The 21312-nt window shown below is 45.1% G+C and overlaps 2 protein-coding genes across 2 annotated transcripts; both read left to right on the forward strand.

Moving 5' to 3' along the window:
- The first annotated feature begins 178 nt into the window (after positions 1-178).
- Positions 179-13772, forward strand: ACTR10 (actin related protein 10). The gene is made up of 13 exons (XM_055815422.1): positions 179-391; positions 2585-2657; positions 3201-3283; positions 4324-4432; positions 6696-6803; positions 7167-7234; positions 7535-7614; positions 8021-8056; positions 9586-9665; positions 9756-9829; positions 10290-10371; positions 11800-12001; positions 13178-13772. The coding sequence occupies exons 1-13, from the start codon at positions 315-317 to the stop codon at positions 13357-13359; spliced, it is 1254 nt and encodes a 417-aa protein (XP_055671397.1). The 5' UTR covers positions 179-314; the 3' UTR covers positions 13360-13772.
- Positions 13773-18214: 4442 nt separating this feature from the next.
- Positions 18215-21066, forward strand: LOC129785138 (inositol 1,4,5-trisphosphate receptor-interacting protein-like 1). The gene has a single exon (XM_055813989.1). It carries the CDS (start codon positions 18227-18229, stop codon positions 19169-19171), a length of 945 nt encoding a protein of 314 aa, XP_055669964.1. The 5' UTR covers positions 18215-18226; the 3' UTR covers positions 19172-21066.
- The last annotated feature ends 246 nt before the right edge of the window (positions 21067-21312 follow it).

The following is a 21312-nucleotide window of genomic DNA, read 5'->3' on the forward strand; positions in this document are numbered from 1 at the left end:
CCCAAGCGCTGATCTCCTCACCGCAGCGAGGCCGCCCGCTCCCCCCCGCCCCGCCTTCAAGCCAGCAACGGCGCCACCCGGGCTGTGCCTCAGGGACCTCGTCCGGCGGGAAAACCGCCCCTCCCCGCCCGCCGCCGGAGCGGAGGGGAGACCGCTGCGCGCCTGGCCCTCCCGGAGCGCTGCAGGGCGGGCGGCGGCGCGGGTCCGAGCAGGCGCCGCGGACAGCCCGCCGCGCCGGGGAGGAGGAAGGCCCCGCCGCGCCGGGGAGGAGGAAGGCCCCGCCGCGCCGCCGTTTGAGGGGGAGTGAGACCGCGATGCCGCTCTACGAGGGCCTAGGCAGCGGCGGTGAGAAGACCGCCGTCGTGATAGACCTGGGCGAGGCCTTCACCAAGTGAGTGGCGCTGCGCCTCCCGCCCCCCCCCCCCCCTTCTGTTGCGACAGGCTTCGCCGTGCAGCCAGTGTCGCGGCTGCGGGGCGGGCCTGCCGTCGCGATGGATAACTGCGGCTTTTTTTCCCCTCGCCCCTTTTCTGTGGTGATCTGCGTGGTACAAAGCCGACAGTATGCCTATTTTCGTACTCTCGTGTTTTAGATAAAGAAAGGGTAAAACTTGAGGTGCAAGCAGAAGTGCTCGGTCTTTAGTTATTTATGTTGTGGGCTAAAAACGTAGCCGTGCCTCTGCCCGCCCAATGCTAAAATACCCCGTTATGTTAGAAACCTCCAGGTACCTCCTTACTCGTGTCCAAGGTCCGTGCAGCCCTCGTGAAAAAGGGGCTGTTTAAGCAGTCGGCCCAGTGCCTGGAATTAAAATACTGTGGAAATGCTCCCAGGGTTTCAGTGGCCTGTGTGGAGAGGTGACCTGCATACAGAAAAAAAGATTGTCTTGTAACAAAAGCATACATTCAGGTGTATACCATATGTATATACATGTATACTATATTGCTATATAGTAATATAGTACTATATTACTATCCTAGGCCCCTGCCTGTGGCGGTGTGGATGTGTTTACCTCCTTGAAACCCTGAGGATTTCTCTGCTTGTCTAAAGAGGCAGGAGTCGCAGGAACAGGGTTTCTTGGTCAAACTTTGTTTTGTATTAAGTTGTACTTGCTTTCTTTCAAGTGATTGTGTAATTGCAGACCAGCAGGCAGGCTTTGTTACCTGGAAATCACTATGGTGTGGTTATGGAGAGGATTTAATAAAGCCTTCATGGATGGACATGAGCAATTCCAGAAGTGGCTTTTTGTGGATTCATGTCGTATTGTTGATCACAGGCTTTTCTCAGATCTGGGGCACTTGTGAAGTTTTATCCCATGGGCATTATTTGCCTATTAATATGCTCTCATGGAAAGGCATTTCCCCTGAATAGTCTGTTTTTAGGGTCTGTTTCCAGGCTTCATTCTTGTAGAAGAGATATCAACTTCATTATGACAGAAGTCTGTTCTTTTCCAAATAAGTCTGAAATTAACCAAAAGTTCAAAAGTTGTCAGGATGACAGGCAGGGACAACAGTTATACATAATGGGACCACACAAGTCTTTGGGAGACTAAGTTAAAAAATTAAATTCTGATTTGTGTCTATTTTCAGATTATTTTTCTGAAACGACCTGAAGAAACACATTGATAGTTGCCAAATATGAAAATAAAGTATTGACCTTTTACATTAAACATACTCAAAGTCCAGCAGCTTTGTAGGTTTCTACTAGTGTTTTCTGCTGCAGTTTTCTTCTGAGGTTTGTACTTAATAGGGGTGGCACTGGTGAAACAAATGTCAAGCACTGAGTTTCTTAAAACCAAATCTTGAATTTCTTTTGGTTTTGCTTTCTCCAGTCCATGGTTCTTGTGCCATTTAAGGTGCAACTGCTTTATGAAAACCGGATGGGTTTCTGAAAAGTTTGTTTTGAGGTTGCAGCTATTTTTATTATGTTGCATCTAAGCTGGATGCAGAGCTCTCGTGTTTTGTCGAGGCCTGGAGTATTAACCAGTCATCTCGAGGCAGTAATACCTTGTATCGCCCAGGATGCTTGTGAAGGTAATGCATTTCAGTGCTGGAAGTAGGAAAAAAGTGTCAGTGAAATGTTGCTGATCAGCAGCAAAATAGGCCATAGGACCTGCATGATTGTGATCATCATGTCTTTGTCTTCTGTTTCTTCGAAATAAGAGTCATAGACGATGAGGGTTTAAAGATGTCATGATAACTTAATCTTGCCTTACTGAGAGTTTCAGTGAAAACTGTGGGACTGTATGGGGGATACAGGAAGATGGTTCTTTGGAAATTTAATAGGCAATGACGAAGGTTGCAGGTGTATGGTTATAAACAGAAAACTACTCAGTGGAAATTTGGAGGCGCATCAGAACTGAGCATTACAGTCCTTAGAGAAGTGAAGAAAACTTGTTTAATGTAGCTGAGAGGGAGTCAGTAAAAAGATATAAAATCTTTCTCATTCAAAATGGCTAGATAGAAAAGCAATAAACAAGACACCTCTTTGCAGTCACAGAGATATCCCTAATTAATTGCCTTTTGATTGCTAGACCCAGTGTATTAAAGAGTGACTCCAAATCATAAAGTTTTCAATATTTTCTTTTAGGTGTGGTTTTGCAGGAGAGACAGGACCAAGATGCATTATTCCTAGTGAAATAAAGAAACCTGATGTTGCAAAGGTAAACTATTTTACCTGAACAGTGTTACCTTTATAATGTTTGATATATGTTATGGTATAGAAGGAATTTGCAGATATGTTTTCTGTCCATCGTGGGCTATTTTTCATCATCTTGTAACTGCTGCTATTAAAAAATCATAACTAGATACAAGTAAGCATGATACCAGTGCTGGTGTTAATACATACTCATCACCCATGCAGCTTATGTTTGGGTCATTTCTTGAGAAATTTCTTTGCCTAGCTATGTGTTTGGGTTTTTTTTCATTAGTAGCGGATGGCAGCTTTGAAATACTAATGTTGAGATAAGATACCAGTACGAAAAATTAGCATGAATAAATTCTGGAGTTTAGTTAGAGCGTGAGTTTATGAGATGCATTTTTAAGGACATAGAGCAAAATCAGGCAAGAGTGAGTACTTCTTTGTATGTATCAGATTATATGCGTTCATATATATTATCATATATATGTATTTATATATCATTTATATATTTATGTATAATCACTGCCTAGTATTTAAGCTAACTGTGGATATTTTTACTTTACAGCCTATCAAAGTTGTTCAGTATAATATTAATACGGAAGAGCTATATTCGTATCTAAAGGAATTTATCCATATGCTGTATTTCAGGTAACAGATACTTGAACGTTAGTTATGCAAGCCTTCTGCAGCTCTTTTCTGAGTAAATTGGGAGGTGTTAGAAGCGTGACTGAAGGCTGCTGTCTAGTTGAATTAAGAAAACAGAAACAAGATTTTGCAGGTGGCTGCCTGGCTGTGTTCTTGCAGGAGAAATTCAGTGGTGCTGAGATTCAGGTTATATTACAAAGAGTTAATGTTCTGCAGCATCAGTTGCTCTCTAGAAATAGAAAGTATTTTATAAGTTGCCTTTTAACTATGGCATTTATAAACTACTTGATAGAGAAGAGTCATTACCTAAGAAGTTACACTGATTTTGGTAGGGCTGAAGCTCATCTTATATTGGTGCAGAGCTCTTTCCATGTGAGAGTGGTTTGGAAGGAGGAATCTTAACCCGTGGAATGTTTTTACTCCAATATTACCTCTTTTTCTTGTATTTTTAGTACGATTAATGAATAATGAAGTTGGACTTAGTCTTTTCTCTTTACTTCCAGTCCTTATTTTCACACAGTAAAGAATCATCACTTGACACAGGGAAACCAGTACTTAATTTCTGTGTCTCAGATCTTCTGGTGAGGGTTGGTTTTGGGGTTTTTTCCCCCTGTCCTTGATCATTGCTTTCTATTTGAAATCAGGACAATTCCATCTTCTTCCACTGAAATGAGGACATCTGTATCGTCATTCTTCCTCTTTTATAGGCACACTATATGACACTGGACAAGGCATTAATGGCTATTATGCGTGACTATTTTTGCATTTCTTTATATTGATTTAGAAGGTTATAACAGGTATTCAGAACTAGAGTCTGCTGGAAGATAGCTCTGTAACTTGCTTTCTGTAACTCAGCTTCCTAACTTTCTTTTAGAAAAGTGTTAGGTTTTTTAGATTAAAAAGACTTGGGGATCTGCTGTAGAAATGCTACCTAAATGCATATTTTTAGGATTTTTGAGGAGAATGGAATATGAAAACAAGGTAGGTGTCATAATATGTGCTTAATCTTACCAGTTTTGTTTTACGTGTCTTGTCTGTTTTAGACATCTGCTGGTGAATCCCAGAGACCGGCGTGTTGTGATCATAGAATCTGTCTTGTGCCCTTCACACTTCAGAGACACGCTCACAAGAGTTCTTTTCAAGCATTTTGAGGTGTGTGTTTTACCTAACTACTGTATATGCTCAGCATAGCACTTGCTGGTAGAAATTTTATTTACAATCCCTACCAGATGCAGACAAAGAAATGAAAATAATGCCAAAAGAATGAGGGAGGCATAAAAAAGATGGAAAAAAGCAGGTGGTCATCTGGGGGGGTAGGGCTTGGAAATTGAGCTGAAGGCCATTTTTGTTCCATTCTGACTTCATGAGGCCACAAAACAGGAGCTATTAAGAAGAATCTGAAAGGTTTCTCTGGTTCATACAAAAATACAGCTCACATAGCACTGTTCCAGACAGATCAAGTAATCCCCATCGAGCACTGCCTGAAGCCAGAATATATTTAAACATTTGTTGGTGCTCCGTCAGCAAATCTCATGACTTCTACCAGAGTCAGTGTCTTTGCCTAATGTGATCTAACCCCTGGCTGTACCCTTTTAGATAAAAGCTTACCTGAAATTCATTCTCTTTTCTGCTAATCGGTCTTTTTGAAGAAAAGTCTGAACCTAATTCTTGCTTAGTTCTAACAGAAAATGTTTTGGAAGATGATTCCATAATTCTTCAATTCAGGTAGAACAAAGATTAAGGTTCTTCTGTAAAAAGTCGTGAAACTGCTTTGTGTGCAGTACTTCTTCACTGTGCTTCGACAACACAGTTTACCAACTAATCTTAAACTTCTGCATAGTTCTCTCCTACTATAGATAAAGTTTTCTGATGACTTGAAATTGCTGAAAGATTTGAGTGATTTGGATTGGTTTTTTCCGAATCCCCTTACAAGAAAAAAACACATCTCAGATAAAGCACTCCCATGCAGAATTGGTTGTTGAAAATGACTTGTGACTTGGAAAGTTGTATTTTGATGGAGAGACTTCGTAACCTGTTAAGCCAGCTAATACTGCTGTGAGGTTGTTGTGGCTTAATGTCACCCGGTAATTAAGTGCTCGCTCATTGCCCACTCACCCAAGGGGGTGAGGAGGAGAATTGGAAAAGAGTGTAAAACTTGAGGGTTGAGATAAGAACAGTTTAGTAATTGAGATAAAATAAAAACAAAGGAACAATAATAATAGTAATAACAATAACAGAATGAAGAGGAGGGAGAAGGAGAGAGGAATGAAATCCAAAGGGAAAGGAGAAAAGAAAACTTGTGACACATAGTACAGCTGCTTGCCACCTGCTGACTGATGCCCACCGAGTCCCCAAGCAATGATTGGCAGGCCCTGGCCAACCCCCCTAGTTTATATGCCAAGCATGATGTGCCATCCTATGGAATGGCCTTTTGGCTAGTTCAGGTCAGCTGACCTGGCTGTGTCTCCTCCCAACTTCCCGTGCTCCTTCAGCCCTCTCTCTGGCAAGGTCTGAGAAACTACAGAGTCCTTGACCTAGTACAAACACCACTCAGCAACAACCAAAAACATCAGTGTGTTATCAACATTGTTCTCACACCAAATCCAAAACACAGCACTGCACTAGCAACTAAAAAGAAAATTAACTCTATCCCAGCTGAAACCAGGACAGAGGTTAGTTCTCTCTGGCTAGTATTTCCATTTGGTGCAAATAATAAGAGTGGCATATTAATACAGCCTCAATATTACAACTTGTTTCTTCGGGCTAAGTATTGTTGATGTTGCCCTTAAATCCAAGATTTACTGAACCTGCTCGTTTAATTCATGCTTCAAAGTGTTCCATTAAAGGAACTGTCTCTGTCTAGTAAACTTGATTTATGGAATTCTGGGAGAAGAAAGTAATTCTTGTGTAATTTGGACTTGAGTTTCCACATTGCTTTTGGGAGAGTGTTTTAAAATAGCCTCTTCTGTGAGTTTGTGTGCAACAGTGCATTGTCATAAAGGCACGCTTTTATGGGTTTTCTGGCACCTTTGTTCACATCTTCAAGTCCTTATTACAACATTTCAAGTAGCTCTTTTAGTTTCTTTGATTTCTTTTCAATGACGATGGCAGTAAGAAACCTGGTGTAGGACTTAAGATGAGTTCAGTAATTAACACTTTTCTTACGAGCCCATTCCAAGGTTCGTTGTTAGTGAAGTAACTGGTACGTACCACAGACAAGTGTAGAATCCTGTTGGGCTTTGTTTGTTATTATGCAACCTTTAAAACTAAATGAAAAATGCTTACCTCAAGATAAAGTTGCCTGGGTTTTCTTTTAATATGACATTTGGAGAAAACATCAGTGCTTTGGGTGATTTGTTTCTGTCTTCCCCCCCACTCCCCCCTTCTGTTAATTGTCCTTTTGGTTTCCATGTAGGTACCTTCCGTTTTGTTTGCTCCAAGTCATCTAATGTCTCTTCTGACACTTGGGATCAATTCTGCCATGGTGCTAGACTGTGGATATGCAGAAAGCTTGGTGCTGCCTGTATCCTTCATAATACGCAAACAAAATTTTCACCAGTAGGGCTGTTGTGACAACATATTTTTATAGACTTCAAGTGTGCTAAAAAGTAATAGGAACAGATCAGGCAGTCTGGGTTTTGACTGTAAGATACCATGATGTGTGGAATCTTTTCACAGCTGGCATGCTAAATCTGTGTTCCCTCAAAACTTGGGAAGGCTGGTTCATAACTTCAGACTTTATATAATAGAGATTAATTGTAGAGAAAAGCAGTTAGAAAGTGTTTCCAATAGCTAATGCAAGAGATTGTTGAGAGGAAAAAACATGTAGTTCCAGAAGACTGAAAACTCCTAAACAAAAAAGGAGAATTTCCTGATCGTCATGTAGATATATGAAGGAATTCCAATTCTGAGCTGCTGGGGTTCTCTTCCCCTGGGAGGAAAGGCTATCCACAAGTAAGTTCACAGTTACACATTCCACTTTACTGATTTATTTATGAAAGCTCATCTTTGACTAATGAACAAAGGTTCCTGCTGAACTTGACTTAAATCACAACTGTTACTGTGATAGTGTCTGATTTGTAAAGTTACTGCTGTTTGGCTTTTGTTGATGTAGTAGAAGCTGTAGAAATCAATCTGTTTCAGTTTATATTTAGAAGAATGTAACTGAAGGGAATAAATAACGTCCCTTAAGCATAATACAGAGAATCAGCCTGAATTAATAACTATCTACTAACTTCCCGTGCCATGTTTTAGGGAACTGGAATATCAGTTGTTGGAGCAGTGCACAGTTGACACAGGATTAGCCAAAGGACAGAGCCTTCCATCCGTGATGGGTAAGGTCTGTTTGATGTAGCATATGTGAACTTGCACTGGGGAAAGTGGATTAATATTAACAGTAAATAAAATTATTTTAGTATTCACCACATCTTATGTGATCTACTTTCAGGATTTGTTTCTCTGTATTTAACAGGTATATTATTTTTATGATAAGCCACTCATAGCAGCAGGTTTGAATGAAGGCTGAGGTAAAAGTTCTGTAGTAATTTTTCAGCCTGTTGTGAGAGAAGACATACTTTTTATTTCTGTTCTTAATAGTCTTTCTTCCCTAGAAATCTTTAAAAGCTCTTGTCAAAGTGAAATTTTGATGTATTAAATGTAATTCAAACTTAGTTTCATTCTTAAGTTCTCTTTCTACACTTAACAACCTAGAACAAAAGCTTTTTACTTTTTTTGTTTCAGGCTCAGTTCCAGAAGACATAGTAGAGGATATAAAAGGTAAAATTTTCTGCTTCATGAAACTAGTTCTTATATTGTTCAGTAGGGTGTGATAACAACAAGTGTGCAATACTTCATATTTAGGAATTTATTTTATCTTCTCTGTTTACCATGTTTCTTACCTACTGGAAGAACTTGCAGTGTTCTTCCTCTTTGAAAGCAAAACCAAAATCATGTTGAATTTCTCTTTCACATTTAGCCTATGTGTTGTTCAGATGTAGCTCAGACACATTAGGTAGACCGGTGCAGAAAGAGTATTACGCTATTGTATGTATCCTGTGACCAGGAGGTCAGGTTAACGTTGTGTTGCATTTTTTAACTACCGACATTTTGTTTGCATATGAATGTGTACAGTGTGTACTCTACATGGAACTTAGAGTTAGCAGATGTTCAAAACCTGTTACCATAAATCTGTTTTGTTTGCAAACGCAGCATTTAAGTAGTCATAACATCATGACACAAGAATATTTCAAGTGAGGTTTGTTTATAAATTAACTAGGAAGGCTCAATTTTCCTGAAAGTCAATTTTGAAAAAAAAAAAACCCTATGTAGAAAAGACATTTTGGCATGTTAATCAGGTAGGCAAGATGAGCCAAGGACTACATTTACACCAGAAAAAATAGAGTCTATCTTTGGGCAGAACTTGGATGAATTCCTATGTAGTGTTTCATGTGCAACATATATAAAAATATATATAATCATAGGAAATAGCAACGAGTATGTATCTCTTGGGCCAAATTAGGAAGAAATGCATCAGTCAAATGCAAAATAAGTAATATGAAGCTGGTGCTATGTCAAGTGGAAGTTGCATTTCTAATTCCTGGACTTGAACGCAATTTGCTGATCAGTTGTCCTTTTACACAGTCTTTTGGAACCAGATATAATATGCTAGGGTTGAAATTGTGAGTGTCTGTGTATTGAGGGGTGGTTTCTTTGTGATATCCATTTATGAAGAAGATGCTTATTTGACCAGATACAAATAAATAAGTATATAATAACACTAACAGCTGGGATACAAATTAAATTGTGCTCTATCAGTGTTGCCTGAAGAAAAAAACCCACCACAACCAACCTCTGGAATTCTTAGGGTGCTGAAGAATTGCCTTAGGAAAAATATTGTATGATTCCAGCTTCTTTAGAAAATGAGCAGTGTCTCATTTGAAGCCATGGTGCAAGACCTGCAGTGGCATGTTTGACAGCAGAATACAAACCCTGGCACATTGTGGTAGCCAAAAGCACAATTAGTAATATCGCTGTGTCTTAAAATCTTATGTACCTTGTGTGAGAAAGAAATCTTGCCTGTCCTAGCATAGTTTCAGTGTCGGCTTCATTTAAATTCATGGTCTAGATAGCATCTGAACTCTGTTAAAGTGTAGAGACCATTTTTTGTTTGTATTTATCTGATGGTGTCTTGGACCAGCAAGGGCCTAAGGTGTGTGTTCTCTAAATTAAGCAAAATTATTGTCTTTATTGGTAATGAAGGGATCCAGCAAAGTCTGTCTTCTGCCCCTTTCTTTTCTTTTATGAAGTCCGCACTTGTTTTGTGAGTGATCTCCAACGAGGACTGAAAATCCAAGCAGCCAAGTTCAACATTGGTGGCGGTGCTGAGGTGGGTGGAAAATAAAGCTTATCCTGGTCTTTTGAAGTGGATGTAGCCTTTTGGGCCTCTAAAATAATGCACGTATGTTATTATTTCTAGCGTCCTTCACCACCTCCAGATGTGGACTATCCTTTAGATGGAGAAAAGATTCTCCATGTAGTTGGCCCTATCAGGTAAGAAATACTGTAGCAGAGTATTTATTTTTAGGAGGGTGTGTTTTCAACTCTAAAAGCACATTAATTTTCATAAAATTGAATTTCAATGAAACACTTGCATATGCTTTTAATGCCTCATAAATTAAGGGTTTGTGCTGGGCACAGTGCAAGCCCATGACAAGAGGTGTCAGGTTCTCCAGAGAGCTCACAGTTGAAGATGAGAGTAAACAGATTGCTGGGATGGGGGAAACAGAAACAGAGTTTTAATGCATGATGATGAGACAGGTTTAACGAAGTGAACGGGGCATTCATTGTGTCCTCCCTGTTGGCACTGCCTGGTGCATGGACTGTATGACAGATGTGGTGGTGTTGTGTTGTCAGCAGGAAGTCTGTGGTTATTTCCAGCTCTGCTGTTCATGAGTGTTAGCTCATAGTGTAGTGTTGCTTCTCATTAACACTTGTTTCCTGTCTTCAACAGAGACTCTGTTGTTGAAATACTGTTTGAACAGGATAATGAAGAGACATCTGTTGCCACTTTGATCTTAGATTCACTTGTTCAGGTATCTATATATTATAAACAATTTATTGAATGCCTTCAGCCTTAGAGAATCTGCTGTTATAAATTACTCTTTCTAGAGTAACACCATTCTGACTGCAGGTTGCGGTTGGTTGAAAACATTTCACAGCATGACTCCTAGCGTTCTGCCACTTGAATTTCTGCGGGGTAGTAAGTCACCATGTGTCATCCACTCTGTGATTGTTTTCTTACTCTTTGTTGTACTGCAGCATGTGTAGGACAGTTTTCTAAGAAAGCAGTGCTCACTCCTCAGCAAAAGTAAAAACCTAGCTTGCGCTTGTTTGGGGGTGGGGCTCTACATATGTAATGATGATGGAGTGACTAATACTTGGTGTTGTAGGAATCACGCTGCTTAAACTGAAATGACACAGGAATTCTTTTTCTCCTTTTTTCAAGGTGTTTTCCTCAGTTAGACTGAGTCCTGCAGACTTCTGGTTTTCCTAAGACAGAATAAAATTAATTTGGACATCTCTATTACAGGCAGCATATTAGATTCGTTCTTGGCATATACAAACACTTCATTTCTTGTTAGGAAAATAATGCATTAGGAAAACACTATACATGGAAATTTTCATTATGTGATGGTGTACATGTGTTAATTAAAGTTGACTTCCTGTAGTTATCACTGCCATTTAAATTAGTTTGCTGAGATATAATTTGTTGGAGAGTCATAGGCTTGGATGATGTAACTAACGTTTCAATTAGAAATCCTTATGAAAACAAATAGTTTAAATCTGTGCCTTGACCCCTCACCTCTGTACCTCTAGGCATTTACCTTGCATCACTCTTTGGCAGAGAGAAATGTTAAATTAAAAAGTGTTAAATAGCATCCAGTTACTTCCTGTGGACAAGAGGACCACAGCAGTCTGGAATATTTTTCAGAGGGATAGGGCAGATCTGTTTGTGAGGCGCAGAACTGACAAAGCTTGGTCTTCTCATGCCTTTGTGTCTTCTGGTTGGATTATCTGATGCCTAAAGCAAGCTCCAGCAGAAACCTTTTCTGCCACTGAGACTTCTATAGTACCTTTTTCCGACATGGAGCTAAAAAGGGTCAGTCTCGTATGTGTTTTCCCTCTCTGAGAGCACTGGTTGAGGCTTCACCTCTCTCTGACACATCTTCTCACAGAACTCTGGGAATTATTGGCACTCATAACCTCTGTCCTCTGTTGTCTTGGCCTCTCTCAGCTGAAGGGCTTTACAGGCACTCGCAATGTGCCCATGAAAGCCTCAGATGGGCAGTTCCTAAGCCTTTTCTTGGGAAGTCTGGGGAAAAATTATGTTTGTTATGTTTCAGCCAGGTAGTGGAAGTGCACAGAAAGACTGACTGAATTTCTAACAGACCTCTGAATGCTGGTTTGTGCAACTTGAGTTAAAATGTGTGGTTTTGTATTATTATTCCTCTTTGCATTAGTGTCCAATAGACACCAGGAAGCAGCTGGCAGAGAACTTGGTAGTTACTGGTGGCACTGCTATGTTGCCAGGATTCCTTCACAGGCTTATGGCTGAAATTAGATACCTGGTAGAGAAACCAAAATACAAAGAAGCACTTGCCACTAAAACCTTCAGAATTCACACTCCACCTGCAAAACCCAACTGTGTGGCCTGGCTGGGAGGTAAGAATGAAAACACTACTAAGCAAAGGTACAAAGTGAAAAACAGACCTTCCAAGTGAGATTTGTAATGAATAAATAGCTGTAAAAGTTAGTAGAACTGAAATCAAGCTGCACTGGAGCTCTTTGGAATCGTTACGCCCTTCTGAAAGAAATTGTGTGGAGTAAAGCACGCTCAGGGACATTTGGAGCGCAGAATGGTGCTGCAGGTTATAGGAGCTTTAAATAGGTGATGAGCAATTTGAAAGAGGTGTGGAAGATAAGGTGTTGACTCGAGTGCAGTACAGGGGTACCACCATGTTGTGACACAAGTAAAGTAGTTAGACCAGAGACCTTCTGCGTGTGGGAAGATCTGCCTATTGAAAAAGCAAATTTAATTACTGAGGAGCTGTGAGCTATGGAGACACCTGAGGCTGCTAACTCCCTGTGCTGTTTGCAAGTGCCAGTAACAAATACAGCACATCTGTGATGGGTTTTGGATGCTGTACTCGTGAGTCAGAGAAATGGTAGGGCTTTGCATTGCTAGCAACTCCTCAGAAATGTTCTCAGGTTGATAAGAATTCATGCTTTTCCAAGCTTTTGGTTACTAAGTTGAGCCCAACTGGTATGTATGAGAAACTAACCTTAACTGTAAAGGTAGATATTTTATTTCTATATGCTTTGAAAGGTAGATGTTTATAAACTTTTGGTTTTAAAACCTTTTGAGTCCACTTCTAAGATTAGCAAACAAGAATGACTTATGCACCAAGTTCTCTCATACTTTTCTTTACTGGCAGTGCTAGTCAGCTGCTGCAGTCTTGAATCATGTAAACTTCTTATGCGTATTGTGTGATGCACTTTCTGGGGAGAGGAAGTTTTCTTAAACACAAGGTGGTTTGTTTGAAGTGCTTAAAATAAAAACTTCTAGGAAGCTTTGTCATAAGAAGCAGGTCAACTAGGCCAGTTTAGCTGTCAGCAGAGACTACATGATTCTTTGTTTTCAGTTACTTTCGGGGACATAAATGGAAGCAATTTGGGACTAGCTGGGCTACTGACAAGGAAAGTGGTTATATCCTTTCATTCCTTTAATTTTGGGGACAGAAATGAAAAAAAACTGTTGGGATTCTTGGTGGGAAGAAGTAGAAAAAGAAATTCAGTACATCAAATTAATGCAACTTCTCACCACCTCCAATAATGCAGGAGCCATTTTTGGAGCACTTCAGGACATACTTGGGAGTCGATCTGTGTCCAAAGAATATTACAGCCAGACAGGCCGCATACCTGACTGGTGCTGCCTTAATAATCCTCTGCTGGAAATGATGTTTGATGTTGGAAAAGCACCCCCACCATTGATGAAGAGGGCCTTTTCTACTGAGAAATAAGCACCTAAATGCTACACAAGGATTCTCCTCTGTTTCAAGTACATGTATGTGCATTGGTTTGGGTATTTTTTTAATCAAGTAATTTGTGTGTAACACTATTAAATATGAACACTGTGAATGTTTTCAGGCAGTATGGTGGTGGTTACTAACACTATATAAAACCATGTCCAGTTACAGTTTAAAAACTTAACTCTGGAAACTGATGTTTTGTCCTGTTCTGAAGAAATTCTTTACCATCATGAGTTGTAGCCTACTGAGTTGTTTATTTATGTGTACAATAAATGGCATTGCTGGGGGAATTTAAGATACTTTGATTTTAAATATGCTTAGAAGAATGAAGGGCAGTCTACTATGGGAAACATCTATGGATCTTCTTTCTGCCAAGTTCTATATTAAAATATTCCAAGCTTGAATCATGTGTGAGGAAATGTTTTGGGGCTTTTTAGCAGAGGGGGTGGAACAATATTTCCCCTGGACACAGCCCTGTTGTTAGAGTTTTAGCAGAGGACTCTTGTGCCTGTAATTCCCACAGTTCTAAGCTAGAAACTCGCCCAGTGTCTCTCCTCCAAGACTTCAACCACGTAAAACTTATAAAGAGGAAATCTTTAACTTCTTATTAAAATGTCCACTTCAGAAGTCACTTCTTTGCCCTCCTTCCCCCCATCAGAAATATTAAACTTTATTGTCACACATTTGGATATTAGCACTACATTTAGGAATTGTTGGCTCTGTCATGTTTTAACCCCAGCCAGCAGCCAAGCACCATGCAGCCGCTCACTCGCTCTGCCTTCACTCAGAGGGATGGGCAGGAGAATCAGAATGTGAAACTTGAGGGTTGAGATAAGAGCAATTTAATAGGTAAAGCAAAAGCCACACATGTAAGCAAAGCAAAACAATTCATTCACTGCTTCCCCCAGGCAGGCAGGTGTTCAGCCATCCCCGGGAGCGCAGGGCTCCAGCACGCCTGACAGTTACTCGGGAAGACAAACGCCATAATGCCAGATGTCCCCGCCTTTCTCCTCCTTCCCCCAGTTTATACACTGGGCATGGCGCCATATGGTATGGAATACCTCTATGGCTAGCTTGGGTCAGCTGTCCCAGCTGTGTCCCCTCCCAATTTTCCATGACCATCCAGCCCTCTTGCTGGCAGAGCCCAAGGAACTGAAAAGTCCTAGATTTAGTGTAAACGTTACCTAGCAACTGTGGAGTGGCTAGACACAATGGGCATATTATGAGCAATCTAGACCAAGTAACTGTGTTGTAATAGCAGGCCAAAGTTGTAGCAAGTTGCAGCTGTTGTGAAGGACAGATTGTATCTGAACCTTCCACGTCAAGCAACAACTAAAGGATGCTGACATTTATCAGCATTGCTCTCACACCAAGTCCACAACACAGCACTGCACTAGCTACTAAGAAGAAAACCAATTGATTGTAGCTGAAGCCAGGTCAGTATCCACCCATTATTCCATACCATTTATATCATGCCACACTTTCCAATACAACCTCATTAACCACCATCACCCTTCCCATCCTTTGATAAAATACACAGATACTGTTCCCCTAGTCTATGGACCACCCCTGTAAAAATGTCTAAAAAATGTCCACAAAATATCCGTTGGGTTCATTTAGTCAATGAACACAGTCTATTATGGTGGTCATTCAGCAGAGGAGAGGTTTTGTGTTGGTATGGGGTTATCGGGCACCAAAGCCAGCTCAGGTCAGATCACTGCTACACCTGCGCTGCTTCTTGTAAGGCTTGTCCTCCAGTGGTTCAGGCAGTTCCTGCTGGAGTCATTCCTATACCATGAAACTTAAATCATGGATTACATGGGATACAATAGCCGCTGAAGACCACAGTGGCTGCAAAGATGATAGTCACCCTGCTTCCCCTTCACACTTTCACGGCCACGGTGGCAATGCCACACAGGCTCAGAAACTCCCTGGCAGCTGCGGCTGGGCAGGGACCAAGCGGGAGGCACCGCTGATGTGCCTCCACGTGTTCACTGGGGTCCGGCTGGAGAATCTGCCCGTGCCAGACACTCCCCAGGGAGCTGGTACCGCAGAAGTGAACATGCTGGACATGGAGAAGACGGTGCTCTCTCGGCAGCGGGAGTTGCCTGCTGGGAAACGTCCACCCGCACCCCGTCATGCCCCTTGGGAAACATCTCTTTGGAAGCAATGTCCTCTCGCAGTGGCACAGCAGCACAGAGATCCTGCCGTGGAGAGGCCCCGTCCCGCCACCAGGATATCGGGAGATATACCACCCCGCACCCGCTGCTGTCCCAAAGGCACCAAGAGCACACCCTCGACCACAAGCACAGTGGTCAGCACCAAGGGAGCCGCCTGGGTCAAAAGCTGTGAGCGTCTGACAAGCCTTTGACGCCATTTCCCACAGCATTCTGCTGAGAAACGAGCTGCTTATGGCTTGGACGGCTGCACTCTTTGCGGGGCCAAAAGCTGGCTGGGTGGCCAGGCCTAAGGAGTGGTAGCGAAAGAAGTTAAATCCAGCTGGTGGCCAGCCACAAGCGGTGTTCCCCAGGGCTCAGTCCCAGGGCCAGTTCTGTTTAATCTCTTTCTCGACGATCTGGACGGGGGCCTTGAGTGCTCCCTCAGTAAGTTTGCAGGCGACACCAAGCTGGGCAGGAGCATTCATCTGCTTGAAGACAGAAAGGCTCTGCAGGGGGGTGTGGACAGGCTGGGTTGATGTCCAAAGCCAATTCCATGAGGTTCAACAAGGCTCAGTGCCAGGCCCTGCACTCGGGCCACAGCAACCCCACGCCACCCTACAGGCCTGGGGCAGAGTGGCTGGGAAGCTGCCTGGAGGAAAAGGACCTGGGGGTGTTGGTCAGCGGCCGGCTGCATATGAGCCAGCAGTGTGGCCAGGTGGCCAGGAAGGCCAAGAGCGCCCTGGCCTGTGTCAGAAATAGTGCGGCCAGCAGGGCTAGGGAATGATGGTCCCCCTGTGCTCGGCACTGCTGAGGCCGCACCTCGAGCAGCGCGATCAGTTTTGGGCCCCTCACTACAAGAAAAATACTGAGGTGCTGGAGCGCGTCCAAAGATGAGCAGCGGAGCTGGTGAAGGTTCTGGAGCTCAAGTCTGACGAGGAGCGGCTGAGGGAACTGGGGTGTTGAGCCTGGAGAAAAGGAGGCTGAGGGGAGACCTTAGCGCTCTCTGCAGCTGCCTGAAAGGAGGTTGTGGCGAGGTGCGTGTCGGTCTCTTGTCCCACGTAACAAGCGCTAGGACAAGAGGAAAAGGCCCCAGGTTGCACCAGGGGACGTTTAGATTGATACTGGGAAAGATTTCTTCACCAAAACGGTTGTCAAGCACTGGAGGAGGCTGCCCAGGGAAGTGGTGGAGGCACCATCCCTGGAGGTAGTTAAAAGACGCGCAGACGTGGCGCACCGCAGCATGGGTTATTGGTGGACTTGGCAGTGCTGGGTTTGCGGTTGGACTCGGTGATCTTAAAGGCCTTCTCCAACCTAAACGACTCTCTGATTCTATATGACAATACGTCCAAACTATAGCAGCGTGCGTATCACATGGCAAGCGGCTGTGAAGGAAATTAACTCTAGCCCAGCCTCAAGGAGTACACCAGGGCAGCTGTGAGCCGCTGAGGCGGGCTGGGGCCAAAGGCCGGGCTGGCCGGTGGCCGTGCCTGTGATGCGCTCTGGTGATGTCAGATGTCACAATGGGGACAGTTACCAGGGGCGCCAGCAGGCCTGGGACGTCAGATGTCACAATGGGGACAGTTACCAGGGGCGCCAGCAGGCCTGGGATGTCAGATGTCACAATGGGGACAGTTACCAGGGGCGCCAGCAGGCCTGGGCCAGCCGTGAGTGCACACGTGGCGGGAGGCTGGGCTGGACGAGGGCTGGGGGAGAAAGGCTGGCCCCCGCGGGTGGGCTCTCACCCTGCCTTCTCATTTCAGCCTTGAATGCTTTGTCTGCCTCGGGAGTCCATGTTACGTTGATTTGGGTTGTGCTCAGCGGATCAGATAAAGGCTTTGCAGGTAGTCCATACTGATATAGCCATAGACGACACGAACCTGTCGTTCCTAGAAAGGTTTGTAGATCTCTCACCGTTTCCAGTCTGGGTGTCTGGCAGACAGCCTCCTTCCTTGTTCTTCCCAGGGAGCGTTGCCCAGCGGAGACTTCGTATCCCAGGTATGCCGCTTTTTCTTGCACCAGCTGTGCTTTCTGTTGGGAGACTCTATAGCCACTTAAACCCAAGAAGTTTACAAGAGAGATCGTCCGTTGTACACATTCTTCTTCTGTTTCGGTCGCTATTAATAAGTCATCTCCAGATTGTAGAAGAACGCCACCTCCCAGTGGCTGTTGCCATTGTTCCAATTCTTTGGCTAGTTGGTTACCAAACAAAGTGGGACTATTTTTAAATCCCTGTGGTAAAACCGTCCAGCTTAGCTGCACCTTTCTCCCTCTGTTGAGAGACTCCCATTCAAAAGCAAAAAGCTTTTGAATTTCCTGAGCTCGGGGTAGACAGAAAAAGGCATCTTTTAAGTCTAACACTGTAACCCAAATCAAGTGATCCTCAACTTTGTTAAAAGCGTATATGGGTTTGCTACTACGGGGTGCAAAGTTTTAGTTATTTCACCCTGCATCGAGGGCCCAGCCGCTGGCGGGAGCGCCTTGGGCAGGGCATGGGGACGCCCGGGTGCTGGGGCTGGGCGCAGGCCTTGCTGCCTCCCAGCTGGCTCACCCCCTCTCCTGCCTGCCCCCAGCTCCCTGCGGCTCCCACAGCCAGCTCCCTCCTGCCCAGCCCCACTGAAGCCCTTCTCTCTCTCCTCCTGCAGGCCATGGCTGCAACGTTCTTCTATTGGTTGGTAGTAAACCTCATCCAGCAACAACAGATGGTTGGTGATGAGCTGGATGATGCCACACATGAGCGCATGCAGCAGCGTGCCCAGCAGCTGAACCAGGAGATGTCTCGGCTGCTGCAGGAGCTGGAGCAGAAGAGCGGCTTTACCTGGGGAGCCCTGCTCTCGGCTGCCCGGCAGCACTGGTGGTTATGGGCCATTGCTGCACCCCTGGTCCTGTGCTTAGTGCTGTGGTGCTGTCCCAGCAAAAGCAGCCATCAGCCAGAGAGCAGCAGCAAGGAGGGCAGCTCACAAAACAAGGCGTGTAAGGAGGACCAAGAAGAGGAACCCAGTGTTGCGCTGGATGTGGCAAGAGTTTCGACCAAGTGCCCCCCGGATCTGTCAGAACTGTCTGTGATGCTGCAGCAGCTGTTGAATAAGCTGCTCTATGTCTGCCAAGAACTCTCCAGGACCAGTTTCATGCCACGACTGAAGCCAGCCATCAGTGTGGGCATTGCCTTACAAGGCTCGATTCCCCACAAGACTTACGCTGTCTACCGCTTGCTCGTGCCCCTGGAGCCCCCCCAAGGACATGCCTTCCATATGGAGTGGGGCACCACAGAGGGGGAGCTGCTGAGGAACCCCATGCTCCGCGTAGAGCTGAAGTGCACCTGCGGGCAGGAGCAGCTGGTGGCGGGCGCGCTGTGCTTCATCCACCACCCCAAGGAGCAGCTGATGGAAAATCAGGGTGCCAGCCTCCTAGGCACCCTCTGCACTGGCCCCTACCTGGACATGGAGAAAACCACCCGCTGGTTCCAGATATTGCTAAAAGCAGCCTGGCAGCGTTTGCCTAAGTCGGAACACTGCGGTCTGACAGTGCTGCCCTCCAGGCGCTCCTGCAAGGTCCAGCTGATGTACGGTTCCAAAGCTTCCCTCCTGACTGAGATGATGTTTGGGTTGCAGCAGGATGACACGGACATCTTCCTGATCATCAAGTAGGCAGAGGCCACTGTTGCCAGCAGCAGGACGCAGCCAGAGAGCTGTGCTATGGGAGAGGTTCAGTTCTTCATGCACAGGGCCAGTCCTCAAGACACTCCCCGGAGAGCTGGTGCTGCACAACGGAGCGCATCGGACACGCACAACACACTGCTCTGTTTGCAACGGCAATTGCTGCCGCACCTTTCCTCCACAGCAAAAGCGCACTGTGGGGCGCGGGGCCCGATGCAGCGGAAGGGACCGATGCAAGGAGCCTTGGTGAGGAGCTGGATGAGGCCACGCGAGAGTGCATGCAGCAGCACTTTTCATGAAGTTAAGCACGAAGAAACACCGTTGCGGTGGAACTTAGGTGGTGACGCAAGTGGAGGCAGACTGAGAAACACTATGCCTACGTGGCTGGGTTCGGACAAAATGGAAAAATGCCTTTTATTGTTTATATAAATTGTATATAAATATCTTCGATAGTACATGTGTCAGACCCTGACAGGCTTTCTGTGTCCTTCTTGTTTGCTATTTGCTGTTGCTGTAGGTGCCCGTATGCTACGGTTCTAAGTTCCGGTTCTTCACATCCTGTTTACATACCTGACAATTTGGGGCTGTCTGAAAGGTACACGGCTAAGTCTTTAAAGCAACTAACTCGTCTGCAGACCCACTACAGACCCCAGCAATCTTCATACAGGGCAGTGTGCTACAGCACAATTTTGTCATTCTGTTTACCTCCAGCATGTGGTGTGAGTGGGCACATGGCAGGAGATACTCCCTTTTTATCTTGGTGGTTTTCAAATAAGGAAAGAAAAAAAGAATTAAAAGCAACAGAAACCCACCCTTGGGCTGCATGTGGGAGGGCCAGGCCAGAAGGCAGCAGGTCTTGGGAGAGTCGGGCGGTGCTGGCTGTCCCCACAGCCACTTTGGATCATGGGAAGCATTAGGAAACTTTCACAACTGGCCCAGGCCAAGCCAGGAGAGAGGCCGGGAGGCAAAGTATGGACTTACAAGAGTGATTCTTTACTCGTGCGCATGAGGTGTCCCATTCAAACTGGGGCACCCCGAACACGGCTTTACACGAGGTTCTCAGACCTCAACATGATTTGACCAATCCCTCTTTAACTCAGAGATACTATTATTTTGCAAAGCAGCTGCAATTCTATGGCATCACGTGGCATCACGTCCCACCTGCCGCGTTCTTGATGTAAACGACCCTGGAGCTGGTCTCGCTACGGTTACTTATCGGTGCTGCCAGGCAACGGGGGGGTTTCACAGAGGTGTTAGAGGGGCTCGGAGGCAGGCATGGTAGTCTGCGATTGGGGCATTCAGAGCACGTGAGTAAGGGACAGGATCCAGGAGAAGTCCAGGAGGCCAAGTTGAGCCACCCACCCAGCCACCTGCATCAGAACCAGTGCCACCAGGAAAGCGCCTAAGTATTAGCAGCTGGAGCGTCTGTCCTGAGAGGCACCGAAGCACCTGTCTGCTGCCCAGACAGTTTCTCTAGAGAAGCTTGCTGCCCACCAGGAGTTCACAGTCGTGACGTCACCGACAGGCTGCCAAGCCTGCTGAAGCCTACAGGTTATCGTCCACTCCTACTATGCAATGTAAGGTCTAGTGATGCTGTGACGAGGCAGCTGAGGACCATCAAATCAAACTGTAGCCCCGCGGAGCAATGCTAAAAGAATCAGGAGCGCAGGTGGTGTTCTCCTCCATCCTCCCAGGCAGAGGAGGGGCTTCAGCAAGGAGGAGACATGCTGAATAGAAGAGTGCCTGGCTGCGTAGCTGGGGCTCAAGGTTTTGGCTTCCATCATCGTGGATCTACCCTTGAGAAGCTGCGTCTCTTGGGAGCTGGGGACATTCACCTGACCTCATACCGCAGGGCAGGAGAGGGCAGAATGCGGGACACCGAAACGGAAGGGAAATGCCTGCACCGCGGCCCTCTGACGAGAGCGGCAGCATCCTCCTCTCAGTGGTCTATCCCAGCGCAGCGGCCGCTGAAGACCACAGTGGCTGCAAAGATGATAGTCACCCTGCTTCCCCTTCACACTTTCACGGCCACGGTGGCAATGCCACACAGGCTCAGAAACTCCCTGGCAGCTGCGGCTGGGCAGGGACCAAGTGGGAGGCACCGCTGATGTGCCTCCACGTGTTCACTGGGG

This window comes from Falco peregrinus, chromosome 1, assembly GCF_023634155.1.
Source record: "Falco peregrinus isolate bFalPer1 chromosome 1, bFalPer1.pri, whole genome shotgun sequence".
Lineage (NCBI taxonomy): Eukaryota > Metazoa > Chordata > Aves > Falconiformes > Falconidae > Falco > Falco peregrinus.

Bases quoted from the DNA above. Each gene is read 5' to 3' on its own strand.
- ACTR10 (XM_055815422.1), top strand. From the start codon at position 315: ATGCCGCTCTACGAGGGCCTAGGCAGCGGCGGTGAGAAGACCGCCGTC. The intron at 6,804-7,166 runs GTATCCTTCATA...ATCGTCATGTAG, and splicing joins CAGAAAGCTTGGTGCTGCCT to ATATATGAAGGAATTCCAAT. The intron at 8,057-9,585 runs GTAAAATTTTCT...TCTTTTATGAAG, and splicing joins CATAGTAGAGGATATAAAAG to TCCGCACTTGTTTTGTGAGT.
- LOC129785138 (XM_055813989.1), top strand. From the start codon at position 18,227: ATGGTTGGTGATGAGCTGGATGATGCCACACATGAGCGCATGCAGCAG.